The following is a 12227-nucleotide window of genomic DNA, read 5'->3' as shown; positions in this document are numbered from 1 at the left end:
GTTTTAAGTATATGATTATAATTATTATGAATAGAGAAATACCACTGAATATTTAATATTCATATCCATTTTAACTGAAGAATGCGAACACTAAACCATTTGTGATTCTTTTTACTTCTAAGATAGCATTTAAAATAAGATATTGCTTTCTAATTTAAAATGAAATATATGGATATTTAAATATCAAATTTAATTACTATGTATTTTATTATTGTGATCTAAATAAAAAATCACCTTTATAATCTTAATATATTTTTCGAAACACAATTATTAATAGAATTAGCTAAATTAATGATGCTAATATGAGCAAAACAAGTGTTGATTTATAAATATCATTTATTTCTTTTATTAATAGCTAAAGAATTAATGCTATATTCATAGTGGATGTTAATCTATTGCAGCTAAACAGTATTTCTTTGTCAAAGTTCTTGAGTTTCTCATATTTCAAAAAGTTTGATATAAAAAAGGCCGAAAGAACTGTAACCTAAAATATTAACCAAATTACTATTTAATTGCATTATTAAGTAATTTATGAATTGCTTTCATTAACTAATGAAATAGGTATAAAAGTAACCAAACTTAAATATTAGAATTATTTCATTGTTTATGTATAGCTTAGTGAAGTATTTAATGTATTATCATAACTTATAAAAATTAATTATTGTATTAAATAAAAATTCAAGTTTGCTTTCCTAAATTCACTGGAAAATACTAATGAAGATTAGGTGATTAAAAATGTTACAAAGATAGTTTATAATATCCAAAGATAGTTTTATTAAAAATCAAAAGCTGCCTAACATTCAGCATCTCCATTATCTAATCTACCACTTTTACAATTACATGTTTGCTATTAGATATCATAAATTCTTGTTTATGAGCTACAAGTTAGACAATTAGATTGCTCACTTCCATTGCACAAACCACAGCTATAATGGCAAATATTTTAGTTTGGATTGATTGGCAAATTTCCATTAGTATTAGAATTTACTTCATCTTAAAAGAGAAGGCATGTTGATTTATTTGAGCATATTATACATTAAGGTTAGCAGTCATTATTACATTAATTTTGGGAGTCTGTATATTTCGATTTTCCACAATAGCTACAAAGCAATTTATTAAAATTGTAATATCCATCTAGACATTATTCACAAGTATTTTAAAACTTGGATGAGACTTTACAGAAATGAATATTATTTTAAAAGCATTATTATAATTCAGTTGAATAATACTATTAAGGGTTTGAGCAGTAACATTTACCTGTTGTTTAGTCTAATAAAAATTACTCTTAACATACTTCACACTAGTTTAAACTCAAACTACATTGAATACATCCACTAACTTAGCAAGCTTCACATTATTAAGAAACAGTACTATAACCATATCCTTGTTAACAAAGACAAGATGAACCAACTAATTAATATCCCTACTAACAAACCGAACATTGATCTAATTATTATCCGAAACATTAACTACAAGCAGGATGACAGTTTTAGCAAAATTTTTAAATACCAAAATTTACACTACAATAGGTATTTTAAGGTTATTACTAAAGACACTTTCCAAAATAAAAGTAATTTTATGGATTTGCACACTATGTACAATTTAAATTTAAATCGCATCCATTACATGAGTCTGGACATTTTTGGCATATCTTTTATAAATTGCAGTATGTGTTTGGTGGCTATATATTAGAACAAACTCCATTTAAAAAATATAAACTTTAATTAATACAACTAATGCAAATTTATAATGTATTATCACAAAAATTGCATTAGTAAGATCTTTAACAATCTTAGCATATTTTATTTTGATCGCAATAAGTGCCTTATGGTTGAATTGAATAACACTTTTAATTGTAAAGAAACAAACCTTAAGGACAACTTAAGCATTATGTAGAAGAATTTTAACAAGTTAAGCAGTTTGTATCACAGCTGCTACAGGACTAAGTAGAGGGATCTACAAATTAATTTGATTAGCAAGAAGTACATACATTTAAACTTGAGCAAGTTTTACAAACTGGATTGCAAGGAGAACACACTTAAGTAGTTTAAAAGTTAGCTGCATATTAACCATCTTAACACTTTGAAACACATTATTTTAAATCATTTGAATTTATTAAACTTAAGCTAGAAAAGCAGTCTATCATTTAATGTTAAAAGAATAGAGCTGTTGAAGAATATAAAATACTTGTACCCCATGTTTTTACTTAAAATGATTATTAATTACTTTAAAAATTAAAGTTTTGATATTCAAATCTTAAAGCATATTTTTAAGACATGTCAAATTATTAGAGTCCTAAATATGATGTGATTGTATTTCCTGTAAAAGAAGAATCAAGATTTATTTAAAAATTTTAATTTGTAGTGATTTATTATGTTGTTTACACTTATTAAATGTTATTTATCATTGAGTAATCTCCTGCTTACCCGATATAATATTCTATGCAATTTATATAAATTATTTTAAGATTTACTGATAAATCAACAGCTTGTATTTATATTTAGTAAAAGTTGTTTGATGAATCAACTTATGTTGTTGTAGATAAGTTTCGATGTGAATAAGAAACATCAATATCTGGTGGAGTTTAGTAAGTTGAGTCAAATCCTGTTATTGCACATTAAACTCCTCTTTAATAGCCTAATTTCTATGGAATTTTAAATTAATATTACTTATTGGTTTATGTTTAAATATCAGAGAGCTAATTAAACGTAAGAATATAATTTTATATTTAAACATCTTGATCTACTATTGCAAAGTATTATATTTAGATTCCAAATATACATGTTAGTCCATATTTATTTAATTAAATAGAGACTTGATTTTAATCAACACTCTTTACTGTAAAACGGAAGGCATTTCTTAAAGTAGTTGTATCTAAATCAAAGAAGATAATTCCAACAAAAATTTAAGGAACACTATTGAATTATTAAGAAAAGTTATTGGATAAATAAGCAGTTTAGTCAACTTAATCACAATAAGTAGTACCATAGTAATGAGCGAATTCTATTAAACCAGACTAAGAAGAACTAGATTATATGTATTTTTAAGTGAATGTCTATTATAATAGTAAATTTAAAATTATTGATAAGATTAAAATTTTCTTCATTTTAAAGCAATTCTAAATAAATTTTTTTTTTGAATTATTATTTTATTTCTTTTTATTTTGTAAATCAGAAATCAAATTTCTTTAAGAAATTAACTCAATTAATTTTAATATAATTGATTTTCAAAAGTGCTATAATATCATTGAATTAGTTGTAACAAATCTAATTATTCTTTAAAAAAAATATGTTACTATTTCAATTCAAGTGACTGGCTATTTTTATTTTAAAAAAATAATATATACAGTTCTAACTTTGAATTTTTGCAGTAAATTATTATCTTTATTTTTCTATCCTTTTGCATATTTTTGAATGGCATCTTGCTATATATTCTATAAAATCAGTACCCCCAAATGAAGGTAAGATCCTATATATATATTTCCTCAAATTAAAAAACTTTCCATATGAATAAAAAATAAACTCATTTAAAAAAAAATAATATGAAGTTTCTTTTTTTTAGAGAAGTATTTATTGTTAATAAAAAATAACTTAATATGTTTGATTTTTTGTCTCAAAAAATTATTAATAAAATCTAATTAACTCCTTACATTATAATTTACATAATCTTGAATAAAAGTAAATTGAAATTGGACGATAGTATTATTTAATTTATTGTAAGCTTCTAAGATTTACTTGCCTAATATTTTCCCCCTTTAATTAAATAAAATTTATAAAATGAGTTATCGGAAAAAAAAAAATTAGATTTGATAATTAAATGAAGGAGAAAGTTATTAAAACAGAGTAATCTTTAAAAGATATCTAATTATTTAATTTAATTTACATTGTTGTTACATATACAGAAATAAATCATTCATACTAAAGATAATTAACATAATATCATTGAATAAAATTTTTATTTTATGATATAAATAAGTTAAGACAAATATATTTTAGAAAATCAAGATATAAAAAATAATTTTACAAATAATGAATGAATAACTATAAAATATTCTGTTTGGAAAATAAATTTAAAATAATTAGGATAATATTTTTATTAATACCTTTAAAAAGATTTTTATTTTTAATTTGCATTATTGAATAACACTATTTTCTATCATTTCAGAAATTAATTATTTTAATACTTTTTTTTATTATTTTAGATTCCTTTCGAGAATATTTTAAATTAACAATATATTGTTGAAGCTTTAAGAAAATATTATTAATATTTTTTTAATTTTTAACTTTACAAAATTAATAAAATGGCTAAATTTATAAAAATAAAATATTTTTACATTTATTAAGTTAACTATTAAATTCTAAACACAAAAATAAAAATTTTAAAATGATAAAAATATAAATTCATATTTTTAGAAATTAAAAAATGAGCCATTGATATAATAAATTAAACAATTAACTTTTAAAACACAAGTGCTTGTTTGAAATTGAAAATTTAATATAAAAAAATAAACAATAAAATCTTATTTTTTTTTTGTAAATATAAATTAAATTAAAACATAAATGAAATTTACACAATTTAAATGTTAATATATCAATAAAACCCATTCTTTTACTTGAAAAAGCATATTATCTTTTTATCAAATATGGATTTCTTGAGTTTTAATTGTAACTTAAAATTGAGTTATCATATTGAGTTTTTTTTATTTAATAAATTTAAATAAAAAAATGAGTAACAAAAAATAAATTAATTACCTTTACTAATCAGCTAGGGGATCCTTTGATTGATTAAATTTGGCATTTTATTTATATTATTTGGTAATGATTTATATTGTTTTTTATTACATGGATTATATTTAAAAAGCATTAAATCGATATTATGATTTGAAAGAAATATACTATTAAAATGACAGCAGATTAAATCAATATAAATACATTTTTAGAAAATATTTATTATAAAAAATAGATTTTTGAGAGATAATATATATATTAGGTTTTTCTTTTTTCAGTTATATGTTCAAATATTTTTGAGATATCATATTAATATTTGTAGCTTCAAAGTTTTTTGAGCATATTTTTATTTTATTTTTTCATAATATTTATATAGAAAAATAAGAATTAAAAATATTGATATTACATCTAAATATTCATTAAAAAAAATGATGTGAATTTAATAAGAAAATTTAATTTTTTTATCAATTTTACTTACTACTTTAAAATAAATATGATTAAAAATACATTTTAAGAAATTATTAGTTGTATAAAATAAATTTGAAATAGATAATATATATAATAGGTATTTCTTTTTTCAATTATATCTCCAAATCTTTTTAATTCTTCATTTTTAAAAATTCTATTGAAACATTCAAAGATAAAATAAAAGTGACATATTGATTGTTAAAGTTAAATTGTTACAATAAAATAAAACTATTTAGTTATTTAAATATTGTATATTTTGAATTTAAAAAAGTTCTAGAAGAAGTAAATTATTAGAATTATAGACTAAGTAATTAGCTGTATTATTTATTGCTTATGTAATTAAAGAAAATATTGTTTTGATAGATTATCTATACTGGTATTAATCTTATGATGTTAACTAAAAATTTTTATTCTTATTAAATGTAATTAAAGCTAAAAATTATACTTAATTTATTTAAAACTAAGTAATTGCATAAATTTTATATCATAAATTGATATCAACTAGATTAGATTTATTGAAAAAAATTTATTTTTTTAAAAGATGTAAAAGTTGATGAAATAAAAACTAAAAAACTATGTCAATTTCTTATGGTTAAAAAAAATTTAAAGTATCTTTTATTCTATCAAAGGATAGATTATTTTACTTGATAAAGTAATCTAATCTGTAGTATTTATAAATTATATAAATTATTAATTTGAGTAGAATATTTTAATCAAAAAAATGTTTATCTGTAACAAATTTATTTACTTGTGTATTTAGTTTTATTTACTAAATCTATTTTAAGAAATCAGTTTTTGTCATGTTAGAATCTATAAAAATTTGATTTTTTATGATTTAAGCTAGTTTATTTAAAAAATATTTTATTCATATTCATTTATTTAACTATCTTCTTGAGTTAATTTAGCTTATGTTATAAATAAACTAATTAAGAGTTCTTAATCAAGACAAAAATTATTTTTAGCTTTCAAATGTTTAATTATCAGTAACAAGAAATTCAAAATATCTTTTTTCAATCTAAAATAGTATTAATAATAGGCAACTAAATTTTTATTATATTTTGATATAATTCACTTAAATAATTTTTCACAATTAACTGCCAATTTAAATAGTAGTAAGAAACAAAGAAAAGTAGTATTTGCAATAAATAAATTATAAACATAATTAATATATTTTTTTTAGGTCTTGAAGTTCATTTTATGAATTTTATGTATCATATTTAAACTTTGTTATTATTTTTTACTCTAAATACTTTGTAATTAAACATTTTAGAAGCAAGAATATTATCTATTTTATCTAAAAAAAATTATTTAATCTTAAATTTAAATACAATTACTTTACCTTTTTAAATATATTAAGGAAGGAGCTCGATTGTAGTTGAATTAGATGATTTAGATTTACATGATTTTATTTTTTAATAAATGAAAAAGAAAACTTAAATTGCACATTAAATAATAGCAAATAATTAGATTACGGTTATTGTAATCATTATACATAGAAGGTAAGAAGCATCATTATTTTAAAATATATTTTTACTGTAAAATGAATGAAGAACGAAGCAAGAAGAGATTAGAAATTCTATAACTATGGCTTCTAGATTGGCTAATAAGCTATTAAAAGGTTTTAAGTATATGATTATAATTATTATGAATAGAGAAATACCACTGAGTACTTAATATTCATATCCATTTTAACTGAAAAATGCAAACACTAAACCATTTATCATTCTTTTTACTTCTAAGATAGCATTTAAAATAAGATATTACTCTCTGGTTTAAAATGAGATATATGGATATTTAAATATCAAAGATAAATTAAATGTATTATTTTGTGGTGACGTAATTTAAAAATTGGCTTTATAATCCAAATATATTTTTCTAAAAACCAATATTTATAAAATTAGCTAAAATAATGATGCTATTATGAGCAAAACAAGTGTTGATTTATAAATATCTTTAATTTCTTTTATTAATAGCTAAAGAATTAATGCTATATTCATGGTGGATGTTAATCTATTACAGCTAAACAGTATTTCTTTGTTAAAGTACTTTAGTTTTTCATATTTCAAAAAATTTTAGATAAAAAAGGCTGAAAGAACTGCAACCTAAAATATTAATAAAATTACTATTTAATTGCATTTTTAAGTAATTTATGAATTGCTTTCATTAACTAATGAAATAGGTATAAAAGTAACCAAACTTAAATATTAAAATTATTTCATCGTTTAAGCATAGTTTAGTGAAGTATTTAATGTATTATCATAACTTATAAAAATTAATTATTGTATTAAATAAAAATTCAAATTTGCTTTCCTAAATTAATTGGAAAACACTAAGGAAGATTAGGTTATTAAAAATGTTATAAAGATAGTTTATAATATCTATATGTAGTTTTATTAAAAGTCAAAAGCTGCCTAACATTCAGCATCCCCTTTATCTAATCTACCACTTTTACAATTACATGTTTGCTATTAGATATCATAAACTCTTGTTTATGAGCTACAAGTTAGGCAATTTGATTACCCACTTCCGTTGCACAAACCACAACTATAATGGCAAATATTTTAGTTTGGATTAATTGGTAAATTTCCATTAGTATTAGAATTTACTTCATCTTAAAAGAGAAGGCATGTTGATTTATTTGAGCATATTATACACTAAGGTTAGCAGTCATTATTGCATTAATTTTAGGAGTCTGTGTATTTCGATTTTCCACAATAGCTACAAAGTAATTTATTATAATTGTAATATCCATCTTGACATTATTCACAAGTATTTTAAAATTTGGATGAGACTTTACAGAAATGAATATTATTTTAAAAGCATGATTATAATTCAGTTGAATAATACTATTAAGGGTTAGAGCAGTAGCATTTACCTGATGCTTAGTCTAATAAAAATTAAGCTTAACACATTTCACATTAGTTTAAACTCTTACTACATTGAATACATCCACTAATTTAGCAAGCTTCACATTATTAAGAAACAGTACTATAACCATATCCTTGTTAACAAAAACAAGAAGAACCAACTAATTAATATCCCTACTAGCAAGTCGAACATTGATCTAATTATTATCCAAAACATTAACTACAAGCAGGATGACAGTTTTAGCAAAATTTTTAAAAACCAAAATTTACACTACAATAGGTATTTTGTGGTTATTACTAAAGACACTTTCCAAAATAAAAGTAATTTTATAGATTTGCGCACTATGTACAATTTAAATTTAAATCGCATCCATTACATGAGTCTGGACATTTTTGGCATATATTTTATAAATTGCAATATGTGTTTGGTGGCTATATATTAGAACAAACTCCATTTAAAAAATATAAACTTTAATTAATACAACTAATGCAAATTTATAATGTATTATCACAAAAATTGCATTAGTAAGATCTTTAACAATCTTAGCATATTTTATTTTGATCGCAATAAGTGCCTTATGGTTGAATTGAATAACACTTTTAATTGTAAAGAAACCAACCTTAAGGACAACTTAAGCATTATGTAGAAGAATTTTAACAAGTTAAGCAGTTTGTATCGCAGTTGCTACAGGACTAAGTAGAGGAATCTACAAATTAATTTGATTAGCAAGAAGTACATACATTTAAACTTGAGCAAGTTTTACAAATTGGATTACAAGGAGAACACACTTAAGTAGTTTGAAAGTTAGCTGGATATTAACCATCTTAACACCTTGAAACACATTATTTTAAATCGCTTGAGTTTATTTAATAAGAGCTAGATTTGCAGTCTATCATTTAATGTTAAAAGAATAAAGCTGTTGAAGAATATATAATGCTCGAAGCCCATGTAATTACTTAAAATGATTATTATTTACTTTAAAAATTGAAGTTTTGATATTCTAATCTTAAAGCTTAATTTTAGGACAAGTCAAATTATTAGAGTCCTAAAAATGATGTGATTGTATTTCCTGTAAAAGACGAATCAAGATTTATTTAAAAATTTTAATTTGTTGTGATTTATGATGTTGTTTATTCTTATTAAATGTTATGAATCATTGAATAATCTCCTGCTTACCCGATATAATATTCTATGCAATTTATATAAATTTTTTAAAGATTTACAGATAAATCAGAAGCTTGTATTTAAATATAGTAAAAGTTGTTTGATGTATCAACTTATGTTGTAGTAGATAAGTTTCGATCTGAATAAGAAGCATCGCTACTTGGTGGAATTTAGTAAATTGAATCAAATCCTGTTATTGCACATTAAACTCCTCTTTAATAACCTAATTTCTATGGAATTATAAATTAATATTACTTATTGTTTTATGTTTAAATATCAGCAAGCTAATTAAACATAAGAATATAATTTTATATTTAAACATCTTGATCTACTGTAGCAAAGTATGATATTTTGATTCCAAATATGCATGTAACTCCATATTTATTTAATTGAATAGAGAGTTGATTTTAATTAACACTTTTTACTGTAAAATTGAAGGCAATTCTTTAAGTTGTCGTATCTAAATCAAAGAAGAGAATTCCAATAAAAATTTAAGGAACACTATTGAATTATTAGGAAAAGGTTTTGGATAAATTAGCAGTTTAGTCAACTTAATCACAATAATTAGTAGAATTGTAACGAGCGAATTCAATTATATCAGACTAAGAAGAACTAGATTATATGTATTATAAAGTAAATGTCTATTATAATAGCAAATTTAAAACTATGGAGAAGATTAAAATTTTATTCATTTTAAAGCAATTCTAAATAAATTTCTTCTTGAATTGTTTTTTTATTTTTTATTATTTTTGCAAATCAGAAATCAAATTTTTTTTGATTTTCAAAAGTGGAATTATATCATTGAATTAATTGCAACAAATTTAGTTATTTTTAAAAAAATTTACGATTCTATTTCAACTCAAATGGTTATATTTATTTAAATATAAAAATATATTTTTTTTCCTCAAATTAAAAAGTTTTTCATTAGAAAATAATATAAACTCATTTTAAAATAACAAAATGAAGTCTTTTAGCCTGATTTTAAATTTTTAGAGAGGTAATTGTAATAAAAAATAACTTTACATTTATCTCATAAAATTATAAAAATAATCTAATTAATCTTTAGATCATAACATACCTAATCTTAAATAAAAGCAAATTGAAGCTCGGCCATAGAATTGTTTAATTTATAGTAATCTTCTAATGTGATTTACTTACATAATATTTCCCCCCATTTAATTACACAATTTATAGTATGAGTTAGTGGAAAAAAAGATTATAAAGTCTAAATTTGACAATTAAATGAATGAGTAAATTATTAGAGCAGTATTCTTTTATATATATCTAATTATTTAATTTATATTGTTGTTAAATATACGGATATCAATTGTTAATGCTAAAAAATAAACATAATATAATCAAATAAAATACGTATTTTATAATTTAAATAAGCTAAGGATAGATTATTTTGGAAAATCAAGAAAGAAAAAAAAATTAATAATAATAATGAATAACAATAAAATATTCTATTTGCAAATAAATTATGAAAAAAATAATTAAGTTAATATTTTTATTATTATCACTTAAATTTGAATTATTGAATAATATTATTTTTTATTGAAATTAATTATTTTAAAATTTCTTTTTTTGTTTTAGATTTTTTTCGAATATATTTTAAACTAACAATTTATCATTATTGAAGCTTTAAGAAGTATTATTAAGATTTATTTTAATTTTTATCTTTACGAAATTAATAAAAAGGTGAAAATTATTAAAATAAACGAATTTTGCATTTATTAATTTAACTATTAAATTCTTAAATACTAAATTTATAACTTGAAAATGATAAAAATATAAATTCATATTTTACAATTAAAAAATCAGCCATTTATATAATAAATTAAGTAATTAAATTTAAAACACAAGTGCTTATTTGATATATTTTTTCTTTTCGTAAATATAAATTAAAACATAAATGAAATTTAACATAATTTAAATGCTAATATATCAATTATAACTCATTCTTTAATTGAAAAAGCATATTATCTTCTTACCAAATATGGATTTCTTGAGTTTTAATTGTTACTTAAAATTGGGTTTATCAGATCTAATTTTTTTAGTTTAATATATTTTATTAAAAAAATGAGTAACTAAAAATAAATTACCTTTACTAATCAGCTAGGGGATCTTTTGATTGATTAAATTTAGGGGGGGGGGGTCACAGCAGGGACCCATTCATTTTGAATGAAAAATTTCCATTCAAAACTATCGGCTAAACTTTTAGTTTAGCCGATTGGGCCGAAAAACCCCCCCCCCTAATTAGGACACTGTTAATCATATATATTATTAATATAAATTTTGTGGTCCCTTAGCTTTTAACATAGATGCATATGGGTTCCATTAAAAAAAATTTAGTAATACATTTTTTTATTATTTAATTTATAAAGTCTTGAAATTTTATGTTTCCACTTATATATTTTGTATGTACTGATTATTTAATTAGATTTTGTTGGTTATTAATTAATTATTATTAGGATTTTGATAAGTATTTAAATTATAACTTTAATAAGTAAATTTCTAACCAATTTTATCTAAATTTTTTATATATAAAAAATGTAAAAGAAAATGGAGAAGAAAATTATTTTTATTTTCAATAATGTTATTTATAAATAAATATTAAGAAATAAATACACTTATACTAAGTAGTAGTAGTATTAGTATATCTAAAACAATGTAATTTAATAGGTGTATCTTTTTCAATTTAATGTTCAAGTTTATTTGAGATATCATTTTTTAAAATACTGGCATTTATTAATATTTGTACCTTGAAAATTTTGTTTAAGCATATATTTATTTAATTTATTTTCTCAAAATATTTATATAGAAAAGAAAAATAAGAATAAAAAATATGGCTATTACATTTAAATATTCATTAAAAAAACTGATGTGAATTAGAGAATAAAACACTATTTATATTATAAATAATAATTTTTAGAAAATATTTATAGTATAAAATAAATGATTGAGAGATAATATAAACACAATAGGTATTTTTTTTTC

The 12227-nt window shown here is 20.8% G+C and overlaps 2 protein-coding genes across 2 annotated transcripts; both read right to left on the bottom strand. All coding sequences in view use genetic code 6, as the record gives it.

The window, feature by feature from the left end:
• Positions 1–638: 638 nt before the first annotated feature.
• Positions 639–3106, bottom strand: TTHERM_000415817 (H-type lectin domain protein; the record flags this gene model as incomplete). The annotated part of the gene is made up of 2 exons (XM_012795415.1): positions 639–644; positions 743–3106. 2 exons carry the CDS (start codon positions 3104–3106, stop codon positions 639–641), a joined length of 2370 nt encoding a protein of 789 aa, XP_012650869.1.
• Positions 3107–7491: 4385 nt separating this feature from the next.
• Positions 7492–10402, bottom strand: TTHERM_000415816 (H-type lectin domain protein; the record flags this gene model as incomplete). The annotated part of the gene is made up of 5 exons (XM_012795414.1): positions 7492–8952; positions 9040–9198; positions 9287–9457; positions 9548–9868; positions 10382–10402. 5 exons carry the CDS (start codon positions 10400–10402, stop codon positions 7492–7494), a joined length of 2133 nt encoding a protein of 710 aa, XP_012650868.1.
• Between the last annotated feature and the right edge of the window lie 1825 nt (positions 10403–12227).

The sequence above is a fragment of the Tetrahymena thermophila genome (assembly GCF_000189635.1).
Source record: "Tetrahymena thermophila SB210 genomic scaffold scf_8254814, whole genome shotgun sequence".
Taxonomy (NCBI): domain Eukaryota; phylum Ciliophora; class Oligohymenophorea; order Hymenostomatida; family Tetrahymenidae; genus Tetrahymena; species Tetrahymena thermophila.
This window is presented reverse-complemented; position numbering and strand designations above follow the sequence as displayed.